Source organism: Harpia harpyja, chromosome 2, assembly GCF_026419915.1.
Source record: "Harpia harpyja isolate bHarHar1 chromosome 2, bHarHar1 primary haplotype, whole genome shotgun sequence".
Taxonomy (NCBI): Eukaryota; Metazoa; Chordata; class Aves; order Accipitriformes; family Accipitridae; genus Harpia; species Harpia harpyja.
The window spans coordinates 60,832,449-60,856,584 of record NC_068941.1 but is presented as its reverse complement, the minus strand read 5'-3'; the positions used below and the strand labels follow the sequence as shown (position 1 = coordinate 60,856,584).

At 42.9% G+C, this 24,136-nt stretch overlaps 1 protein-coding gene across 3 annotated transcripts in view; it reads right to left on the bottom strand.

Annotated features, from left to right (window-relative positions):
- The window catches only part of TEC (tec protein tyrosine kinase), a 55,019-nt gene extending 31,644 nt beyond the window's left edge, over nt 1–23,375 (bottom strand). For 2 of the 3 annotated variants that reach the window (XR_008234136.1, XM_052780119.1), the window contains exons 1-2: nt 23,255–23,375; nt 4,000–4,182 (exon numbers count right to left, since the gene is read on the bottom strand). Coding sequence is in view for 2 of the 3 variants with exons in the window: in XM_052780119.1 (XP_052636079.1) it covers nt 4,000–4,137 (138 nt within the window). In the remaining variant the exon portion in view is untranslated. Of the gene's footprint in view, nt 1–3,999; nt 4,183–4,282; nt 4,303–23,254 lie in introns of those variants that run through there. The other variant, XM_052780120.1, reaches the window with a different exon arrangement.
- Between the last annotated feature and the right edge of the window lie 761 nt (nt 23,376–24,136).

The window sequence follows — 24,136 nt, the reverse complement described above, 5'->3', positions numbered from 1 at the left end:
AAAAATAGAGAAGAGGGCTTCTATAATGTGCAGTTTCTGGTCAAAGAGCAAGTGATCCCCCCCCCCCAGCTGCATCGAACAGGATCAATTAAATCTCTCAGCAGCATTTACAAGAACAACATTTGCTATGGTTGACTGCTTTCTATTGTCATAAATGTTCCACTTCTGTCACCAGACATACCAAGCATCTAATTCTGTCGCCTTATTTACAATCCCGACTTGCCCACACTTTCAGTATTGACTACTTTGGTTAATGAGATTTAATTTTGTTTTTAAAAAGAAGTGGTATGACTATTCACGTGACCACAAACCCTGGATTCTTCTTGAATTCTCTCTACTGAATTCCCATACAAGTTAAAATGCAAAAAAACCAAGAAAATACTTCAGTTTGGCCAATGACCACACTGGGAATTATATACTTGCCTAGAGGAGCAGAACTCAGCCACCCTTGGCAGACTGCTACCACTGCAGTTATGTGATTAAAATGAGGGTGTGGGATCTTCTTGGCTTGGGATTTCTATGCTTATCTTACCAATCTGGACTTTGAATATTGCCAAGACTGCAATGAGATCGGTCTGTACCTATCCTTTCATCTGTCATATCTTTAAATTCTACCAGTATACACAGTAGTCACATTTATTTCAGCAATAAACCCCCAACTGTTCAGAGAGACCAGAATAATTTTAATGTCCAATAATTTTTTTGTCTTTTTATATAAATTACTTCAGCCAGAATATACAGCTGTCTTACCATACATACAAATTTATAGCCACCATCACTGGCTTAAAAAAAAAAAAACAAACCAAAAACAAACCAAAAAAACCACCAGCTGATAAAACCCCCAAATCTTTTCCATTTCAGTTGCCCAGTGACACAAAGGAATAACTACCACTGTGTCACAGAGATCTTAGTCACACAGTAATTTATTTTTTTCCAAATAGAGACCAAGTATTGCTGACAAATATTCAGTGTGCCCCTCTAAGATCAGAGTTCATTATTTTCAGCCAATGTTGTTAATAGAATAAAATGGAGATTAACGTTTAAAAGAATCTAAAGCGAGAGGAACGGAGAAAATGAAAAAAGGTTTGAGGTTGGAAAGTTGTGTTATGGCTGAGCCAGTCTAACAACCTGCTGATGTCAACAGTCAGAGCATCCTGTCCTCCTCCACCGCCTGGCACCGCCTCTGGCACTTGTTAGATCCTGTACCGAGCTAACGCAGCTTGCTAACCCAGCAGAACACTAATCCAGCAAAAATAAAACCAGATCAAATATCTTTCTGCTGATCAGCAAGTTTTTTCAGAGCAGTATGAATTCTAAGAAGTGCAAGGACCAATTCAAGCAGATGGGGGAGGCCTGCAAGGCTAGGACATGGATGAGATGGACCTGCCTGTTTCAGCAGCAAACTGCTGGGCTAGCGTAGGTGTAATGTATATTTTCACATCAACTGTCCTTATCTTAGGCTGGAACATTTTAAGTTACTGCCTCCACAGCTGAGGCCACTATGGGCAGCCCTGATCCATCTCACTGCAAATAAAACTGATAGTTTAAACCCCCTCGCAGACAGATTCACCAGTCAGTCTCCCAGAAGGGTAATTTAGCCAGAGGATGTTAACGTGCAGGGGAAAGGTAAAGCTGGAAGTGGTAACTTCTTAAAGGGTCACAACTAGACCTGCAAAACCTGTTACATACATTTCTATTTGACCTGAATGTAAGCTGACACAGGATAAGCATGCAAGACATTTTTCAGAGGGCTTTTTAGCCCCCACCTATTTATTCTCAAGGGGAAAAAAGCATTCAAAAAAAAAAAAAGGGGGGGGCGTTCTAAAATAACTCCACAGTCAGTAAAAACATAGAAATTCATATTCCAAGGTGGATTGAAAACTGGTTGAACAGAAGGTGGTGGTCAGAGGCACAAACTTGAGTTGGAGGTCAGTGGCTAGTGCTGTACCCCAGGGGTCAATGCTGGGTCCAGTCCTGTTCAACATCTTCATTAATGACCTGGATGATGGAACAGAGGGCACCCTCACCAAGATTGCTGGTAACACAAAACTGGGAGGAGTGGCTGATATGCCAGAGGGTCATGCTGCCATCCAGAGGGACCTTGACAGGCTGGAGAAAAGGGCTGACAGGAGCCTCATGAACTTCAACCAGGAGAAGTGCAAAGTCCTGCACCTGGGAAGGAACAACCCCATGCACCAGCATATGCTGGGGGCCACCCAGCTGGAAAGCAGCTTGGCAGAAAAGGGACTGGGGTTCCTGGTGGACACCAAGTCGAACATGAGTCAGCAACAAAGGCCCTTGCCACAAAAAAGGCTAATGGTATGCTGGTCTGCATCAAAGTACTGCCAGCAGGTCAAGGGAGGTGATCCTTCCCATCTACTCAGCACTGGTGAGGTCACACCTGGAGTACTGTGTCTACGTTTGGGCTCCTCAGAACAAGACATACATGGAGCTACTGGAGACAGTCCAGAAAAGGGCCACAAAGGTGATACAGGGACTGGAGCATCTCTCCTATGAGGAGAGGCTGAGAGAGCTGGGACTGTTCAGCCGAGCGGACAGAAGGCTCGGGGGATGGGGGGGGGGGTCCTTATTAATGTGTATAAAAGCCTGAAGTGAGGGTGCAAAGAGGACAGAGCCAGGTTCTTTTCAGTGGTACCCAGTGACAGGACCAGAGGCAGTGGGCACAAGCTGAAACACAGGAAGTTCTGTCTGAACATGAGGAAACAATTATTTACTTTTTACTGTGAGGGTGACCGAGCACTGGCACAGGTTGCCCAGGGAGGTTGTGGAGTCTCCATCCTTAGAGATATTCAAAAGCCATCCGGAGACAGTCCTGGGAAATGGCTCTAGGTGGCCCTGCTTGAGCAGGGGGCTTGGACCAGATGACCTCCAGAGGTCCCCTCCAACCTCAGCCAGTCTGTAATCTTGTTCTTATCTTTCAGTGTGTCCAAGCTATATTCAGAGATCAGCAGCTACAACAGACTGCTGCGGTCTTGGAGTATGGTTAGTGAGCTCAATTCTGCTGCAAGCACAAGCTCTGGCAGAGAAACACGTTGAGCAAGCCTTAGCTCCCCTGGATGCCCTTCTCTGATCAGAGGTTAAGACAGCCAACACAAGCGGTTGCAGAGTTGTCTCCATTAAGTTTTATTTGTTGAATGGCTTCCCAGGGTGTAGAGCATGCTCCACTAGCTACTGCAGCCATTTTAATCCCTGTCAGCATTGTGACAAATCTGGAAAGTAGCCTCAGTTAAGCAGAAAATCTGACCCGCAGCACTAAAGATATGACAGGGCACTCTGGGAGCAGGTGATCTTGATGAAACTGAGTCTGGAGCTCATTCAAAAAAATACTGGTCTGAAGATTTGCCTAGTTTATACTGTTGACTTCTGGTGTAACTGAATTCACATAGGAAGTGGTAACAGGGGTGAGCTGCTCGTGCTGTCAAATATAAACTGCTTCCAGCTTCATCTCAATCACTAGATTACATGATCCACTCTAATGGATCTCATCTCTAGTGAACTTGGTCTGCAATGTGCTGCTGCTATCAAATGGTCTTTCTCCTGTTTGAATTCAATTAATTTCCAGATGTGAAAGTAACGGCCTTCACAGTAAACATGGCCATAAGCAACTACAATTGTAAGTTTTTCTGCCTTTTCCCCACTTTGTGATAGCAGTGACCTTTCACCTCTCTGGAGAGAGAAAGAAATCAGCTTTGATGACCAGCTATAAAATCTGTTTTATCTTATTTCTGGCATCCTGCCTATGTACTACTGCTCTGATTAAGAATGAGTTTGCACTGACTACCAGATAAGTTATCTATACCTTTGTCAATTTGCATTATAAATAATAAAAAAGAGAAATGGCAGCTCATGTTCATTGCCACCCATGGCCATTGTCCCCATCCGCTCCTGACAGTATGATATATGGTAAGAAAAAAGCCAAAAGTATACAAAAGCAAAAAGGAACAAATGCGCTCTATAGTATAAATCTGTATCTCCTACCTCAGCTCGACCTTCGTAATATGTTAGCATAGACTTTGTAAGTACAAAAAGCCTCTCTTTGTAGTTTAAAGGAGAAGTCCTCTTCTTCTGCTGTGATCTTTTAATCAAAATCTCTTGTAGGATAGTAGTCGTATTCATTTCAGCCACTTGTCAGCTCTGTTTCTAGCCATTGAATATCAGTTCCTGTGAAGACAAGAGGAATAAATCATTACAGTATCTTTGGAGGATCACAGAGCTGGAGGTTTCTGTAGTAAAAAGAGCTGCTTCTTATAAATGAAACTACCTGAATATACAGAAAGCTGGAGCTCACCCTAAGCATCTGGAAGTTTACAGAAGTTAATTATTAGACAAGAAAGTTCAGGCTTTGCTCAGCTGAGGGCTGCACTGGCACATTCCCAGGAAGCCAAAAGCTGTACCTGACCAGGAGGAAATAAGGGACATTGCAGCCTACGTCACAGAAAATAGGGGTGAGAAGTCCAAAACATGCTCCAGGCAAACAGCAGTGTATGACAGCTCTTCACAGCAAAGTCCTAATGTGTATCAAAGTTTTAATTGCTAAGGTCTGTGCATATATAAATGCCATTTGCAAAAAAGTTCAGTATAGAAAATTGAACATGGATCAGTTAAACTCATTTTGAAAATTCACCCCAATTATATTAATGAAAATTTTCAGACACAAATGGTCATTAGAAGATGTCAATCTGAGAACAGAGAATTAAAGCTTATTTTTCAGAAAGTGCTAAGTATATGCCCCCCACCTTCTATATAGAAAGACTTCACGCTGACCATCAACAATCCAAGTACTTTACTTCTGACAGTTCTGGTCGCTCAGTAACGTCAAGCCGCTTTAAAGTTTTACACCATGATTGCTACCTGTAGGACAGGCTTAGGAGTACATAAAAACGAACGCACCCACAGTTACTTTGCTTGCAAATCTGGCTCCAGCATCCTGCCAAAGACATTGTCAGGCAATCTCTCTGTTCTTTCCAATGATGCCGGCTTAAACACAGCTGACCTCCTCCCTCATCCGCTTGCTGCCGCCCCACTGTGCCACCCTGCCTTGTGTGGGTGCCAGTGTTCCCCCGGCTGGGCTGGGGAAGGGATCCAACCACACGTTTCATCATGCAGCACAGACTGCTGCCTGCACAGGCTTAACACATGAGGTGGCACGGAGGCAGGAACGAAAGATGTGGGAGAGACTGTGGAGAAGCCGTTCCAGAAACCTTTTTCCCCCCCATTACCTCTCCCTTTGCTAGCGTTCTGCCAGACTGTCTGGCCCTCGCCTCCAGCGGTGCTCGGTGCTCCGAAGCCAAGGCAAGCTGCAGGCACACACCTCGACCACAGCTCGGGCTAGAGCAGCATGGCTGGAGGCTGAAGCCATGGCTTGAAGAAGGAACAGCAGCAGCATCTGCTGAAGCACCAGTGACTACGAATATCTTCTCAGCTGTGTGTATGTGTGGAGGGAGCGGGGGGATAACCCAAGCCAAAGCCCTAGATAATCACTGCAGATCTCTGTACCAGTAGGAAATCTCCCTCCAACATATTAAAAAAAAAAAAAAAAGCCACCAAAACCTTTTTTTCATTTCTCACAGGGCTTAATTTATGCACCTATTTACTGTTTAGAGTATTTCAAAATTCACCAGGGAAACGTATGTACAGTTTTCTCTGCGGGCAACATAACTTCAGCATGGACAAAATAGTGCATTTCACAGCATTGCGCAGAGGAGCTTGAAAAGCCACAGGCCTCCTCACAACATTACCTTACAAAAGTGAAGTTTAAATAAAAATAAATGTAAACAAATTCACTTCAGTGCCTCTCCTTTTGCTTTGTGCCTAAACATGTCATTATTTGTGGTAACAGTACATGAAATGACACCCTTTGCCTTCCAGTCTAGTCCTGATTCTGCGTTTCACTCCCTGTTTTGGCCAACTAAGCTCTCATATCCCATGCTCCTGCCATATTCACACAGCTGGATGTAATTGTTTACTGCTTTAAAATATCCTTTTCTTTTCAAGGTGTATATCTGCATATGCTAAAAAAATTAGTCTGTGGTGTACATGGAACTACGAAATAAGACCAGGTTAGGATGCATAAGAAAAAGACTATATTAGGACTGGAAATAGAGATTATTATGAATAATCTCTTTTTATTTTTCCTCTTCCTCTGATGCATGTACATGCATACGTTTTGTTGGTCATCTGTCACATTGCATTCCTGGGAAGAAGATAGTTAGTAATTGTCTTGAGTGCATTCCTTAATTACTAAAGCTGCCCAATTCTGGTTTATTGCCCTTCTAAAAATAAATTGGCAATCTTAAAGGTAATTGCAGAAGGAAGGATACTACCATGAACTGAAGATACAAACATTGTTCAAAGAATTAAAAGTCACTATTAACTTTCAGACCACCTTAATATCCACGAAACTATAAGGGTTCCCATCACAGGCTCTCCCACTCAAAACAATCCTTCTGTTCTCCGTAGCACAAATTTGTAGGCACTTAAGAAAAACATCATTATTATCCATCTTAGAAACTGTGATCTCAGAGATCCCCAAAGTGCTACACTAGAGAGCACAAGACAATTCAAAATTAACTATGATTTCAAATCTCAATACTGATAATGCTAAAATATTTCATTTCCCTACCAGCCCCCTTTGGTCACATTAACATTATACAGCAAACAAAAGAAAAATCCTTTTGACAAAATCAGCATTAAAAAATAAACTCATCAATACTGTAATTGGTCAATGTCTGCACCTGGTTGCTACACTGAATTATCTCTGCTATGGAGATCTCTGCAGATTAGAACCAGTTTCCCAGGTCAGAAGATCAGCTTTTGAATCTGCATTTGGTCACAGAAACCTGTTTTGTTCAGGGGTTTTTCCAAGGCAATGGCTCTAGCCACATTTCTGTTTCCATAAATAAGGCTCAGGACAACTGAACGCTCGCCTATTATTCTGAAAGTTCATTTCCAAAATTGCAACACTTAATTGAGAAGCACCTGTAACAACCACCCTTGCCTCTTATCAAACCTATACATCCCTACTTTTTCTTCAGTACAGTTTTAGAAATGTTCTGCACTTTTCCCCCCAAATATTCCATTGTTCCCAGACCACCCCTCAGGACACGAAGCTGTTTTCATGACACATTGTTATCTCGTTACAAACAGCTATGGGAGTTTCATGCTGCCACCCATCTAAACTTCTCACAGCATCACTCCTGCCAAGGACTTGCCCTGTTCCCTGCCAACCTTAGTTACACGATAACAAATATGATCTAATTTGCAGAGATGCCAAGTACTCAGAATTATGACTGAAATCAGAAAGAGTTACAGATTCTCAGCTTTTTTTAGGGCAGGAAAACATTCTCAACTTTAAGTATCAAAAAGTATGCATCAACTTGCACTATCCATCATCACATTATACAAATATTCACCTGTATGTCCATGAAGTCACCACACACCTTCCTCTCCTCAAAACAAATGAGAACAACTGTTAAGATAAATCTGCCATGTCGATATTGGTCAAGATGTACAAAGTAAGTTTTTACTTGTAGACAGAGCTTCTTACACACACCACCTTTCCCGGATTTCACTGGGGAAAACGGAGGCACTAAGTGATGAGGTAACCCCAGCAGTTGCAACACTACACACATATCTCCTGGTTCCCACTCCCAGCTCACAGATTGTGTTTGTTTATTGAAACAATTAGTCACCATAAACCAGTCGGTAAGCATATGTAGCCTTCAAACAGTTGAATAAATGTATGAAAGTACCAGTGAGTAGAAAAGAGAAAGTGCATCCCAATCTGACCAGGGCTTCTCTGATCCTAACGCACTAAGTAATTGTCACTTTTTATGGCACAAAGCTTTTTTGTCACACATAGTCATGGAGTGGTTCACAAAAAAAAGGCATTCTGAAAAACACACTTATCACAGCAGTCATAAAACAAATACCAACAGAAAACATTTGTGTGGGGCTGAACACAAAAATAAAACCAAGCTGGAACTCTGGTTTCTGAGTTTCAACCCCTCCTTATTGATGGTAACATTTACCTAGGAATTTGGGTTCTTCAGTGCAAAGTCTTAATGCTAAGCTGATGGGCTGACATTCAAGATGGAGAATCCCTCTAAGAAACTGGCATCCTCAGCCTTCTGACTTGGGTTTTGTGAATCCTGCACAACTGCTCTTTTTCAGATTTTGGGTTTATCAATCCAAACTGGTAGCAATTCCAGGTCTGTGTATTTAACATTGAAAACATATCACCTAATGCAGTACATTAATTAAAATGATGTAATATTAAATAATTCAATTTTTTAAAAAAAGTAAATTACAAGTACACAGGTAGTACCTTGTAATTCTGACTCAAATCTGTAACCCTTCCAGAATATGCTTTTTTCTTTTTTTTTTTAAAATTAATTCAATTTACTGATCAAGTTCATAATGTGCCCCTGCAAATGGCTGCAGTGGGGTAAGTGAACAGGCAGCACACTGCAGTTCTGGGTAGAGAGCAGAAACAGTGCAGAAGGAAGAAGAAAAGGAGAACTCCTTACCCTGTTTTTTCTGCTGAAGCTGATGTTGCTTTATCATGAAACTACAAACCAAGTTACATGTGAATAGTTACTTACATCCAGCACAGGCTTGCTTATTTGAATAATTACTACTCAGTGTAAGCAAGGATTGCAAAATCTGCTCTTGTGCTTCATATGGTAGAAAAGTCTTTTTGCCCTACATCTTAAGGTTGCAGATTCAAACTCTAAAAAATAAGACAACTGAATAAAAGACAAATGTTATTAACCCCTGTTCAAATGGTAAATTTCACAGAAATACAAATACAGAAAAATGTACTTTAGCAGAATCTGTCATAATTTTAAAATTGGAATTGAGGGGGAAAATACTGTAATGATATCTGAAATGTATCATATGCCAGAAAAAGGAGAAGTAAAAAATACTGGGATTTCCTTTTTTTCTCCTCTCTTTTTTTTTTTTCTCTGAGCAGACTCTCAGAAACCACTTCTATCATATGCAACCTATTTTATTATTTTTTTGTAACTGAGAGAAATGCAATCTTTGGGGCCTACCTTCAAATAGATTTCAAAATTATACCCAAAGGTTTGCAAAACCCTGGTCTCTGAAAATCAGCCAAAGAATAACTGGCTAATTTTATATATAATCAGACCCTGTGAAAAGAAAATTCATATTTGCCTGCACTAAGTTTAGGTTAAAAAGTAAACAGACTAAGGGGTAACTCAGTGACAACTCTTGGACTGGAGATTCTGAGATAGCCACGTGCTGTTGCAAAATATCCTTTGTTCAACTGAAAGCTACTCATGTACAGACGCAGGAGAAGTATTTCATTGCAAACAGCACAGGTTTTCCAAAATTCTTTGGAAACAGGCTCACTACATTTTACAAAATACAAGCATTTGTTTCCTTTTAGCATTATAACTTGGGTAGCTAGGGTAAGTGAAGAAAACAATGCTGAAAAAGTGACTGTCCCTCTTAGATAAGGTCAGCTGGCATCGAGGTGGTTCATCACACCAAACTGGACCATCAACTTATCAACCACAACAAAGGAGAAGTAAAGCCAAAGTGCACAGAACAGCTTGGGAAAAATGGTAAGAGCAGCAAATGGGTTTCTCTCCCCTTACAATGATGAGTTCAGATTTAGGAGAATGACATGTACATGTCTCCAAATAATTTGTAAACTCAGCTATCGTGCTTTATTGTGACCTCCTGTAAGCAGTACACTCCAATGTCTAAGTTATCCTTTCACAGCTTTATAGTGCACCTTCTTCAATTCCTTCACAAATAAATTATTTAGAAAAGGAACCTCTGCTTTGTGAAACAAAAATTACATTATTACCATCCATGATGTAGAAAAATACGTTGATATGGGCATTTTTTTACTTAAATTATTTATTGCTAACTTTGAGTTAGCAACACTATGGGATACCATACAAAGGATGGACTGATCAATTTTCACCATCCTCAACAACTTCTTGTATTTTTATTCATTCTTCTAGAGATGAGTATTTGTAGCTTTTCTTATTTCTTCCACATAAAAGCTCTGCAATACCTATAAACTTGCACTGACTATTTTGCCTTCAGTTTATTCAGATCAAAAACCATTTGTAATGTTCTTTGCTGAACGAAAATAAAGCTGAAACTTACTTTGGGACACAGGAAAGCAAGGCACAAAAAAAGACTTTGAAACTTCAGTTAAAGTAGAAAAATCCAAAAGTTTTCTCAGCCTACTGACCTTCTGCATGCTCAGCCACCTGTCCTTTCTAAAGTCAAAAAGCTTTTGAATGTGTCACTGCCTCAAGAAACAGTACTGGCTATAGAGCAGGTATTCAGCTCTTGCATTGTATGCTATCCCCAACTTCCCACGTTTATTTTGTTAGTCAAAAGTATTAGGAGTTCTCTTGCGATTTCATCGAAGACTAGTACAGAAATGAAGATGACTTTCTAAAGAGAAGCAAAACCCACTGCCCAAGAGTTGCAAATCTTTCTGAACATGGACTTGCTCCCCTACTGTATTTATTGCCTGCAAAGTGACATTGGTATGGCTGTAACATCTCAAGCCTGTGTTTTTGCCACTCTTTCAATGCTTGTGAATAATCTTTGTTGCTCTTCACCATCATCTACATAGGTTAAAGTTTAACCCCTACCTTCATCCACCCCCTTTTTCTCACACTGAGTAATAATACGACATAAGCTGATGGTTTATATTGTTGGGGGGAAAAGGTCTATGTGTATATACACATATAGAGGGTAGTTGTAATTCATCATATTCATAGGAAAGGTAATTAAAAAGTCTGCAAAACCATACACAGAAAACCTTTAACAGTAAGAGAACCTCAAGTACTCTGCCAGTCTAGATTTTTTAGATTTGAGAATATTAGATAGTTCTGTAGCCACATACATAACGTGGCTTTGCATCACCCTCTGCTCAACCCGCACACAGCAGTTAATGGTTGCTATTATTTCCATAAAAATGCTATTAGCACTAGCTACTATTGTTAAATTCCACTCCAGCATCCAAAGTTACCATCTTATTTTTTGCTGTAAACTATGAAAAGCTTTCAAAGTGGCCTACCACAATTAAACAGTGCTTCCCACAGAAGAAAACCCATCTCAAATCTTCTGCAGGCAGAACTGACCTCTTCTACTGAGAACCTGTGGTTTTGGGCTCACCAGAAGCCATATGCAGCCTGACAAACTAAAATATCCTGCCTGTGAGCAGCGTTTACTGCATTCACACAGCTTCCAGGCAAGAGCTTTGCATATTTTGTGTGCCTTAGCACACAGGCAGACCAAACTTTTACAGCACGATAAACTTATCCCCAGCTGGGCCTCCTGACAAAACCTCCTGCAACAGCCAGCAAAATCATATACAGCCAGCAAAATCATATGTGAGAAAATTAGCTATATTTTAATTATCACACATTCGATTCAAGCAAAGGAAGATTAAAATTAGAGAAGGCAATTAAAAAAAGCAATTTCACTTTCTTTTTAAAGACTTCTTTTTGAGGGTAGATTTCTGATTTTTGGAAGAGGGAAGCAGTGTTATCACAGTGATGAACATAAACAGCTAACTGAGGATGCTCTCTCTAACTATACACACTGCCTGGTGTGGCACTTGTTGCCATTGTCATGATGCCTAATCCACGCTGTTCAGACAAGGACCAAATCCAAGCCTGACTATTCTGTTTATGCACTGATATTTGATATTAACCCTTAGAAGGGAGAGAGCAGATTTTCCCAGGTCCAAACTTTGTTGCTCAGGTTTATTTTTAATTCTAAATACCGGGTACAAAGTGCAGTGAAAATGGTAAACTTAATTTTCTGCTGACATACAGCAGCTCTTACCCACCGTGGTGCAATCACCAGGACTTCAGGATGCTGCAGGGAGTTTGACTGCAGCTGGCCAGATGAGGCAGAGCATAAAGAGATTTACTTCTTCACTTGCGCAGCATAAATGTCTGGTGAAGAATATTAATTTGGTTTACTTGAACAAATATAACTGGCCCTCAGCTGACAGAGAAGAGGTAAAAGATAAAGCATGAACAGAAAGGGTCTGAACTGGGAGGAGGTATGTGGTATACTGGTCCTTCTTACATGTGTATGTACCTTTGAAAGGAGACCATCCTCTTTGTTCTGGCAAGTATTTTCAAAGTAAGGTTAGAGAAGAAAATGGAAGACCTACCTCCAAACCAGCATGGCGTTGGTTTGGAGGAGCTGAAGCTCAGAGAAAGCAGAGTCTATTTACTTCACTTCTGCATAGACCAAGGCTAGTCCACCAGTCCCCCGCCAGCCCTGCCGCACTGGGTGGACATTCAGTAAAGCAGAGCTGCTGCCTCAGCCTTTTTCCTAAAAATCCCCTGCCGATAAGAAGGGAAGAGAAGCAGTAACACCCACTTACTAAAGAAACAGGCAAAGATGAGATTGGCAAAGGAAATGGGCGATGCTTGTGCAAAAGCTTCTCCTACTTCTCCAGGAAGCCAGAGATTTAGAGGGCTGGAAAAATAAATGTTCTGTAAATCAGAGGTTGAACCTAATTCTGTTCAGGAGTCCTAAAGCTCACCATTAAGTAGGAGGTCAATTGCTATTGTGCACAGAACTGCAAAACTGAGAAAAGCAAATCAAATCTATGGGTAAGAGAAGAAAAGAAAAAGAAAGAAAAAAAAAAAAGATCAACAGTGCCTGAGGCTGCTATTCTTTTTAATTGCGGTAAAGGAGTCAGTTTAATTCACTTTCTCCACAATTTGAGCTTGTTTTTCCAAATGTTATACAATCTCAGGTGAGCATGTGATGTATTACACCAAAAATAAGCTCAATTTATTTCAGTATTCAAGACACTCTTTTGACATGGTCTAACTAAAATACTGTAATACATACAAATTATGACTTGCCTTATGCACAGGGAATGACTAATACTTCCTCAGTTACTTCTCTTTCCAAATGCTGCAAGATGAACTTTTTTCCCTAAACAACTACTTGTTCTCCGACTACTAAAGTTAACTTTTTCTGCTCTGCCAGCATACACGCCAAGTAACTGATAGCAATGCAATGAACCTAACTTTGCACTAACGTGGACATGATCACAGTCTTGTTTTGTACCATTGGGCTGACATACCACTTAAAAGTGGAGAATGGTAGAAATAAGCCACCCATTAACCATCTAGCACCACCTCTCCCCTGGTCCCAAGCCCATTCATTCTGGAGCTAGAACCAATCTCCTGCAATAATACTTCAACACATAAAAGCAACACCCAGCCTTCTAGATCATGACCTGCCACCATCTTAAAAGCTACCAAGAAAACTCAATCAGTGGCTGAAGGAAATCTTTTCTGGCTTGAACATACTTTGCCAGCAATAAGCAAACCTGAAATACTCCTAAGGAGGCTGTCTGTTCTCTGCACCAAATGACTGCCATAGCGAAGTGTCACTGGTACATCTATATGGCACAGCTGAAGCCATAGAAATCCTGGCTTGGCTCCCAAGGGCAGAAAAGCAGTACCAGCACTACCCTGCACTTGCACTACTAAACACTACTCTGGAATTATGCACTCAGGTGCAGATTCTGCTGCACTTGCTTGTGATCCTAGCCAGCTTGTTGGTAGCTTCTCTCACCTGAACTCCATGGAAAAAACACAGATGAGCCCAAGGATGAACATCTTGAGTCACTCATTCCTGGGTTGACATACAATTTTCAAAGAATGCCATGAACTGGATTGGTTTTAAGTTTGATAAAGGCTTTATGAATTAAAAATATTTTTTCCATGTCTCACAAGAGGTATGTAGAAGTGGTCTATAGGTACATCCCACATGAAGTAGAAGCAGGCATCAATTATGATTTCACTTCAACCACTCTCTGTCCCAGGCTACCCTTAAATGATGTGATATGCCTTGCGTATGTAGAAGCAGCACAGTGGGTCAAAAAGCACCTGTAATTTCCTCAATGCCTGCAGGAAATCCAGTGACAGGGATACACAGGTTTTGAAATCCATCTTCAAAAGCCAGCCTTTAGTTACAAAAGCTCAGACTATTCAGTCCTTTGGGGCCCTGCTGGACCAGCTATAATAATCTGACAGTGCTCAAAAAGGTAGCAATTCATCCTCGCAATGTGCCAGCCAGCAGTACAATTAGTGAGATGAGTTTATTGAATTGAATCAAAACAGCATTTGGTTTTAAGACACCCTGCAAACATCAACCATGTATTTGCTGCTTATTGCTAGGAAAGCAAGCTATTTACCTAGCCACCTGTCACCTACTTTTTGCACTTGTATCTTATTCACAAGAAATGTAAAGGAACTTTTTACTTCTTCAGGGAAACCACCATTTCCCAAATTGATAGCAGGCTGTAGCTCCTTATCTGTTTGTCTTCTAAGATTACTTCTATCATTTCAGTCATCAGATTTTCTTTGGTCAGATGGAACGGTCTCATCAGAATTCAGGTATAATTCCTTTTATCACTTCTGCAGTGCTCCTCAAGATATTATGTTTATTTACCCCCCCCCCCTTTACAGTTATATAGAAACTACACTACTTCCCAAAATGGATAAAAACTTGTAACACCTGCAACATAAAAGCCAGCTGAGTGCTTTAGTATCTACAGAATGACAGCTATAGATGCATCCTTGAGCCTCAGCACAAAGGGATGGCTTGTGGGAAAACCAGTCCAGACCCATATGTAGTAAATTGGCTACCTCACAGCTAAGGACCATGTGATCATAAAATAAGCATATGGCTGGGAAGAGCTGCAAGGAAGTCCTGAGGTCAGGGAAAATTTGCAAAAAAAAGTAGTTGGCTTTCAGGGAATTTGGGGGGACTCTTTGGCGTGTGGCTTGCAGAAGAGAAACCTACCTCTGGATAAGCACGAGGTTAGAGAGAAGTGATGGCTGCTGTATTGTTCTTCTTTCATATTAACACCAGTTTAACAGAACCAGGTGAGATGGCCCTGAACCAGCTCCAGGGATGTGCTGTTATTTTTTCCTGGGTTGTTGAAGACCACCGTCTACTCTCCATACTGCTAAAATCACGATCTTCTTTATATCTTTTATCAAGCATCCACCCTTCTAGGTCATTTGTGTAGAGTAGATGTGAGCCAAGTTCATATCTGCTCCATAGGAATAGCTGTTAACAGCCCCATTGTAGGCACAAAACCAACCGTTTTCTCTCTAAAACGAGAATAAGCTTAAAAAAAAATCATATCCTCTTTTTAGTTAGCTTTTTAGTTGCTTTTCAGATGATCTACAAAGAACATTTTAGCAGCAAGCTGTAATATTGAAGTTCAGTATTGAAGTTTCACTGACTAGTTAGGTTATCTGAGGCAAGAGTTAAACAGGTTTGTGAGCAAGAGATTAAGCATGACTCCTGCATGCCCTGTACCCTCACCAGGAGCAATTCCAACATCTGTATGCTAGTATTATGCTTTTAACAAAATTAGGCATGCAAAAGACATAGCCCAGGTAACCATATGCTATGTGGTAAGATGCTAGCAATATATATTAAAAATTTACATAACGTGCTTTTTTTCCCTGTAATGACAACTGTTTAATTCAACCCAGGTATACCAGAAACTACACTATGTTTAAACACATTCATTAATAGCACCATTAATAAGAAAAATACATACTTATAGTAATAACTGCTTTTAAATAGAGACAGAAACAAGCATCCACTAGACTACGTGGAAGCTACACAGTAAGAAATACTTCAATAATAAAGAGGGGAATTTCAGCTGAAAACAAAGCTGTGAAGCTGACTCAGATGATGAACTACCGGCCACAACTCACACGTTGGTGTCCACATTGACTAATGGGTATATTTCCCCTCAAAAATCTCTATTTTGAGGTAGTATTATAAGGCCACTCGATAACTGTTACTTTTTTGCACCTACTGAGTGACAGACTATCCCCAAACCTCCCTCATACAGACAGCGCTGATACACCTAAAGTTACGGGTCAGAACTGCCTTCTGTGCATGAGGAAAAACCCAAGGCAGCAACTGGGGGACAGGAAATACTGCAAGTTCCTGTTTGTCAAGTTTCCCCTGCATCGTTTTCACCAGGATATGTCCCCTCCACTATGAAACAAGCACAAGAGATTGAACCCAAAATGAATGACCATTTACATTTCGGCCGAGATCTCATACTACTGTTTCCGCATCTGGCAATTCAGGGCTACACATAAAAAGCAGTGGCATTGGCAAGGTCAGCGTTCTTATCTTCTGATTCCAGATTCTCTTACCCCGTTATGTTGGATAGGTTACAAGGAAAATTTCACATAAATGAAACTCAAAATTCCTTCACCATCATACCACACCCTCACTTCACCGAGATGGGACAACAAGACTCTTAGTGCGAGAAGTACCACTTGATTGCACTCAAAATTGTAGAAGTAATGCTACCAGACCAAATTTCATGTTCTCAGGCTTTGTGCATGTCTAGCTGACGTGCTACTTGAAGGACTGTACTTACAGCAGCTTTCATTTTCTTTACTCAGCTAACAAAGCCTTTCACTTTCTGTGTTGCTCTGTGCTTGAACCACATGTATGTTACGATAGGGATTAAAAATTTGAAAATGGACACTCTAAGTAGAATCCACGCTGCTCGGTACTTTCTGGAGAGATATTTGGAAGATCGAGACCTATTTTCCTGAAGTTACTGAGGCAGATCCCACAGAGTTCTACCCTAAAATTATTTGTAGGCTTCTGTTAAATTGTTAAACTTTTACTTGCATTTCAGCCGCTTACTAATAAAGTCCCCACATACAGGACTGAAAACCCAGGCTGTGAGCCTGAAGAATTTCTTCTTCACATACAGTGCAGCCCAAGCAACAAGGAATACCAAAGGACTTTAGTTTCACTCATGTCAAAATAGAAGTATTAATTTGGGGGAAAAAAATTTCTCACTGAATCTGAAGATAAACACAACTGAGGCAGTACTGTGGTCTCGTGTTTTCCCTCTCCTCTCACTCCTGCAAGGCAGCAAGCACCTCTAGCGAAGCAGCTTGTTATCTCTGCTCCCCTTGATGTCAGTTCTCAGATGTTGGGGTGTTTCAACTGTTGCGGGCTAAACAGGGAATAAGAGCACCTGTCAGGTGTCACAAGACATTTATCATCTTAAGGAACAGCATTCAGCTTAACTCTCATTGAGACATCATGCAATACTGTCATTAATGCTTGATAGTATCTTACTCCACTCTGATTACTTATGGTGAGGCATAAGAATATTGCAGAAGGGGCATCACCAGAAGCTGGGCTGCCACAATGCAGTCCCACTGAGGTCAACATTACAAGGAATAAAGTTAAGACACTGCAAAGGTAAGATAAGATAGTCTTTTATGGCTAGGTCTCAGGTTTTCACAGGGAGTGCCTGCTTTGCACTGACTTTCAGAGTTAGTTTCAGTTCAAGAGATCCAGAAAAGTAACTAAACAAAACCGAGGGAATTTTGCCACTTGCCCATGACTTTATTGTTTAATCAGACAGCTGTAATCCTCTTCATGCTTTGAGAGAGTGTCTTGGTGGGAAGAGTGTGCCACTGCGATGGCGGAGGAGTCACCTGCAGCCCCTGACGCAGAACCACAGCCCTCTGGCCGATCTCTCACTGTTCTCACACCACACAGCCTTTCACCATGTCATTCTCCCCAAATCCCCTCCCATATAACAGACTCTCACAGTTCATCTGACACACCAGAGCTGTAAATGTGCCTCCTCCCAACAACTGAACCCACTCCATTCAAGCATCACTGAGGATGAATGAGAGGTCACCTAAGCTGCAAGCCTGGCACCAGCCTTCAGCGCTGAGGAGAAGGTGTTCCTCATGGCCTACTGTGACAAAGCAAACTGAAACAGCCAGACCAGCCATCGTCTGAATGAAGCAGTGGCCTAATGGAAAAAGAAAATCACATGTGGCTACATAACTAAACATATCTTACAATGCATTACGCATAAGCGAGCTGAATTGAAGTTGTACTGGCAGTTTTGAATCAGCCACTCTTAACACCTGAGTGCTAGATTTCTTCACGCTAAAAAAAAAAAAAGAGTTCTTTTAACTATCTTCGCTGGATACCGTTTAGGTAGCAATTTTACTTCCAAAAGATCCCAAAGTATATTTAAGATCACCAGTTTAAAGGATCTCCTGTGGGACAGAAAAAGTGGTCCATTCAGCTCAACTCAGTTTACACATTAAGAACACATCCCTCAAATTGGGTCCCGCAACCCAAGGTGGGACAGGCCCCCTCTCTTCTCCCACCATGGCACTGGGAATGGCCATGGTTTGCAACTTCAGCTGGGAAGAGACGCTTGTAATTGGGAAGGCGGTGAGGAACACACACAGACAATTATTCTTTCTGCCAGGATATGGAGCTTGAGCCTGTGATATAGGACATCCTGTAATTCACAGGACAAGCAGCAACCCTAAATAGATTAAGAATTTGATGTATTGTGGTTATCTCACCTACCCTGTAGGCTAGCAAAGGGAACCCGACAAGAAGATTTCTGCACAGGGCTGCCTAGGACAGAGTTACAATGGATACTATGTTCAGCTAAAACTGAAGGGCAGTTACCATCCGGGTCTGGTGGCGAGTTATGTTGCTACTCTATGGAGAGAGAAAAAAAAAGTCTTTTTTTGTTTAATAAGCGTAAATGGTCAGCAGTTGGTCCCAGTCTAACGTGATGGGGGACAGTGCACTCCCCAGCAGGACAGAGTCCCAGTGTCCTGCCCAGACCCTGGTTCAGAAGGAAGAGCCCCGCTTCCTGTAGCACCCAAAGCCATTTTCTTCTGCCCCACATTCAAATGGAAACAAGGCCTAAGATCTAAAGCGTTCTTATGGTTTAATCAGGTTGCAGCTCATAATAGGCACAGGACTGAACAAAACCCCTCCTGACAGGAAACTCAGCTGTGACCTACTTGAGCATACATGAAGTTATACCCTACGTGCAGCAAAGTGGTACCCATTCATACCTCCGCTGATAAGAGAAACATGAATGAGGAAAAGCAGGAGTGCCAAGAAAGCGTTCACCCAGGTCCCACATACCTCACCACACTGCAATCTTTTTTTTTTTCCCCCCTTTTTTCCTGCATTTGTTTAATGTCACATAGGATTTTTACCTTAAGAGCTGAAACGGGACGGCCCCGTTGGCAGCCTGCTGCTTTGCTTTGGAAGAGGGGCTGCGACTGCAAACGTGGCCACACTTCTCCTTCCTGTCACCAAGAGCTGAGTCCCACGGCTGCCCTCAGCAGATGGGGAACAGCTCTTGTACATCAGCTGTCAGCCAGACTTGGGCTCTCCCAGAGCAACCCGTCTCTGTGGCAGGCTCCCAAAAACCACCTCTCCTGCCCACAGTACCAAGGCTTGACCACACCAAGCTAGGCATGAGCTTTACTGAACCACCCAGAATACAGGACAGCCATCCAACCAAGATGCATCTTTTCAGCAATGCCATTTACTTCCTAAATGTTTGGGTATTGTCAAAACCAAAGACTTCTCCTAGGTGATGCCATTCTTCCTAAGAAAGGTAAACCCTGCCCGTGATGGACAGACCTACTCCCAGGAGGCTTCTGCTACTTTTCCAGAGATTTCATGACCCCATTTGAACACAGCAGCCACTTCACAGTGCTTGCAAGGAACAGACCTCTCCTTACTCCATCCCACCTCCACGCCTAGGAAATTGTAAAAACCCGATCCTCCCCCGCAAAGCATCTCCTACGATGAGACTCATCTCCCCACATGTAAAAAGAAGTCTATCTGTTTTTCAAGTTTTTATCTCACATGGTATTTTCCCTGACTCTGAATCATGGCCCGTGTGGCTGAGCTGGGGGCAGGGAATGACTGAGAACTGCCAGAGCTGTAATGGCCACAGGGCAGTGGTCAATCACAAGCCTCTGCTCCCCAGTTCCTCTTCTGCCATGACAGTAAAAGGGCATACATGTCCACCCAAACATCAGCTTCCCTCACCTACACACTGCTTTCTTTCCTAATGCTTCTTCCTTTAGAAAATACACTTAGAAAACCAGACCAGAAGCAGGAGAGCAGAATGCTCCTCTGCCCGAGGGCCAGCAAACTGGGGATTTGCCTTTAAAAGTAATACCCTCCGTTAACAAAAATATATTTCTTGAGACCTGATTGACCATTTGTTAAAATGCAGGTGCGATTTCACTGGTTGCTGGAGAGTTGTGCCCCATTAGATCAGTAATACACCTAATTCCTAGTGCTAGCATGAGGCCCTGGCCAGGAGAATTAGGGTAAATCGGGCCGATCTCTTTGCAGTGAGAAGGAGGTCTGTCGGGCTGCAATCACTGTAACAAGAGTCCTTCCCTTGTGTTTTGCGTACCAGAGGAAGCTATGGGCATTAGCAGGTTATTTAATGAACATTATCACTCTAACTTCCATGGTGCAACAACTGACTGGCCATTGTTGTCACTTTTTAGCCAAGGTATTGGTAATTCTGTACAAATAGTTGCATGTACATAATAATAAAAATATCTGTAGCACAAATCCAAAAACATATGACAGGTGTCCTTCAGAAGCATGTATGTTCTTTGAAATATAAAACCCCCACCACCTCAGGCCTTCTTCTCCATGCCAGCCTTTACTCCAGTCTGTCTGAGTACTGCTTTCCATATCTTTTGATTTTTATACTGTTATTTTCTTATCCTATTTCTTCAGGAAAGCCATCGTGGACTGCTATAACTGATTCTTTGGCATACACAAACTTGCCTTTTTTTAAAGCACAGTTCCAAGTTCAGCAGTGAAAAGGTAATAGGTTACTGAAAAAAGTCAAAACAAGCAAAAGTAGAAAAACATCTTAGAGGTCAATGGTTAACAGGGGCTAAAGACGCTTTTTTCCATGATCTTTGCATTGACAGCAGGAAGCACAGACTTCCATTGTCTAAGAAACAGAAAATGTTTTGCATATTTGAGATATAAATATTTATGTGAAACTTACACCATTCTGCACCTTATCTTGTGTATCCAGTTTATAAGCTAACACAACACAGAATTAAATCTACAACAGGTTGCACCTATGTTTGGTGGAGGGGAAGACTTTTCTTGATACTTCCAAGCAATTCTGTGAAAGTAACCACTTCCCAGTTATTGTAACTTTAATTACAGGATACCACACCATCACAGCATTTCTGAATACAATGTTGTTTCAGGGCAAGATGAAAAAATATGGAACTGATATTGTTTTATCAGGTCTATTTTATTTTTCTCCCTTTTTATCCACTGTAGGCAGTCAGCCAGGTTACTGGATACATTGCAATGCCAAATCCACAATACGGAGCCCACAGCTAAGAATTAAAATGTAACGTAACTTAGGACATAAATCTAGCTGCCTCACAATCAATGGTTTTAAAAGATTTAAAAGATTTAAAAAATTCTACATTAACATAAAAAAAAGAAAAAAAGGTGGTACTCCTATAAATTTTGAAGGGCTAATAAAGTCAGGTCTGGCAGCTGAGAACCACAGTTACTTCACAAGTAAGGACTAACTGGCAGTATGTTTTAAGTATGTGAACTGCAAATCTTTGTTTTTGATTTTCACACCTGTGAGATTATCTCATTAAAAAAGAAAGAGGGAGTAACCAGGTGCCAGATATAACTACATTGCTCTGTTTTCAGTGGTTTCAGCAGGCAAGCTCACACAGAAACCATTTGGTTCAAAACACTCATAATATTAATTTAGAAGTTCAGCAGAACATGTAAAGCACCCTTTCCCTGCGGACTAAATGCAGAGACAAATGCGATTATTTCACCATAAGATGTCATTTCTCAATAAATAAAACATGTAAAATAAAACCTAGAGAAATATGAAGACTATCAGAGGAGAGAGTCTGACAGCAAATGGGCTCTTTCCTGCTGTAGTCCCCTTACAAACCGTAACTATCAAAAGGCTATATGAGTAGCACCCTGCCTGGGAGCTACCTCCCCACCTACAAGAGCAGTGCCTGCGAAACAAGACCAGGACACCTAAAGGGCCTCTTCTGCACTCATGGCGTGATCCGAACAGCACAGCTGGTGCGCCGAAAGGAAAGAGGAGCATGTGCAAAATCACTCTGGGTACTCCCTCAAGTGTAACTGGGAGCCTGTTTGTATGGGTGCTGCCTTCTGATGGCCCAAAATACCCTAAACATTTATATAGCAGCCGTAAGTAACAACCCATCTTCCAGTCAATGGAGAGTTCTGAGAAATTAAACAGCGATGCTTCACCCCGCAGCCACGCTATATCAAATGTGAGACAGTCAGATAAAGCATAGGCAACATTTACTCTAAAATGAAAACAAATGCTCCAGAAGCACATATTCACAAGACACCTTTTTATCTGCATTTCTGGTATGGTCAGTTTTTCCATCTATAAAAGGTACAGCCTCACTTATTTGACTCATAAAACAATATTAAGTATTTCAGATTAGCATTTGTCACAGTAAGGTACACATCTGTCATTCCAAGCAGAGAACTCATGGCCACGTCTACGCTAAAAGCTCAGTTTACAGTTCAAATAATTCTTGGTTCCCACGTATAGGGACACAGAAAGGAAGCCTGTGGAAAAGCACCATGCAAATCTAGTCACCTACTGCATGAGCTGCAGGTACGCTGTATCCCAGCGCAAGGCTACATAAGAGTGTTCACTGCCAAGAAAGGATAACCACGCTGTGGGACAGAAAGCAGGGGGAATTATTGTGATGACTGAACTCACACGCAAGGCTAATTGTGCCTTGAGACAGGGTGGAACAGTCTTAGTAAAGCACAGCGGTTACACGGATGTAAGGAAAGACTCGGAGAAGAAAGTTACATAAACAAGGAAATACTCAGTAACTGTCAGCCTTAAAATGGATTTGGCAGCCTGGGCAACAACCCCTTATATTACACGCATTCTAGCAATTTTAAGCGAAGGTTTAAAACTGCAGCTTTTGCCATAGCTCCCGCTGATAGCCTCCCACTCCGACGTCGAGGAAGGCATACCTCTACTCCTGCTGTGTCGTCGCTCACATTCGAAGCCGCCAACAGCGGCTGCTGCCGGGTGCGCTCCCTCAGCCGCCACCAGCCCTCGCGGGACAGGCTTCCACGGCACACCGCCCGCCGATGGGCCCCCCGGCCGCCCCGCACCGCCGCTGCTGCGGGGCGCGGACTCGGTGACCTGCGATCGGGGCAGCCCCGGCTGGCAGCGCGGGGAAATAAACTCCCCCCCCGGGTCTCTTTGCGGGGATGGCCCCGTTGCTCGCCGGCCCCGGCTCTGCCTTACCTGGCTGTCCCGGCCGCCGCCGCCGCGGAAGGAGCCCCGGCGCCGAGGGAGGCGGAGGGAGGGAGGAAGGCACCGGACTGCCCCGCTCCGGCCCGGGAAGGCGGCGGCGGCGGCGGCGCCTCCTCCTTCTCCCGCCGCCCCGCCGAGCGCGGCTCCCCGCGGGGCAGCGGCGGAGGAAGCGGCGGGGGCGGCCCCTGCGCCGTACCCCGCTCCCCGCCCCGCCGCCGGGTGGGGAGGGGGGGAGCAGCGCTGTCCCGGGCGCCCTCTGCGCCCGGGGAAGGTGCGGGATGGCGAGAAGCTGGAGTGAAGAAGGTGGCCCACATCAGACAGACCCGGCAGGAGCCGCCCGCGCCAGTGAAGTAAAAGAAAAAGGCAAATTGTACAGCTCGGAGAAGGGCGAGAGCTCTCCCCAAAATCTAGGTGCGCCCATGCGCTTGGCACCAGCTGGCTTTAAAATGTGTGTAACCCGTGCTTTGGTGCAGGTGTTTGTTGTCCCGAAACGCGGTGAAGAGCGAGCGCTCGCAGGGCTGCGGGGAAGCGGTGGGCACAGCGCTCCTCCATCCCGAGTAGGCTGCACACCCTGAGGCTGCTCCCGTGTAATGCCCATCACGGGTCTGCTCATGCCCAGGCGGCCCCTGGGGTTACAATGCCTTCCTTCGTACTTAAAGCCATGTGTAACGGTCACGTCCAGCTGCCCCGAAGTTCAGACGCTCACACTCGTCTACAGCCAGAATAGCTGAAAGTGGCTTTTTGCGCCCATCAGGAGTCCGTGTTGAACTTCAGACTTCAGGGTCTATAGTGAGATGTCACACAGGCTCTCTTCTTTACCTCCTTCTTTTAGCCCAACCTTAGCTATCGAAACTGTCAGCCTGCAAAACCTCA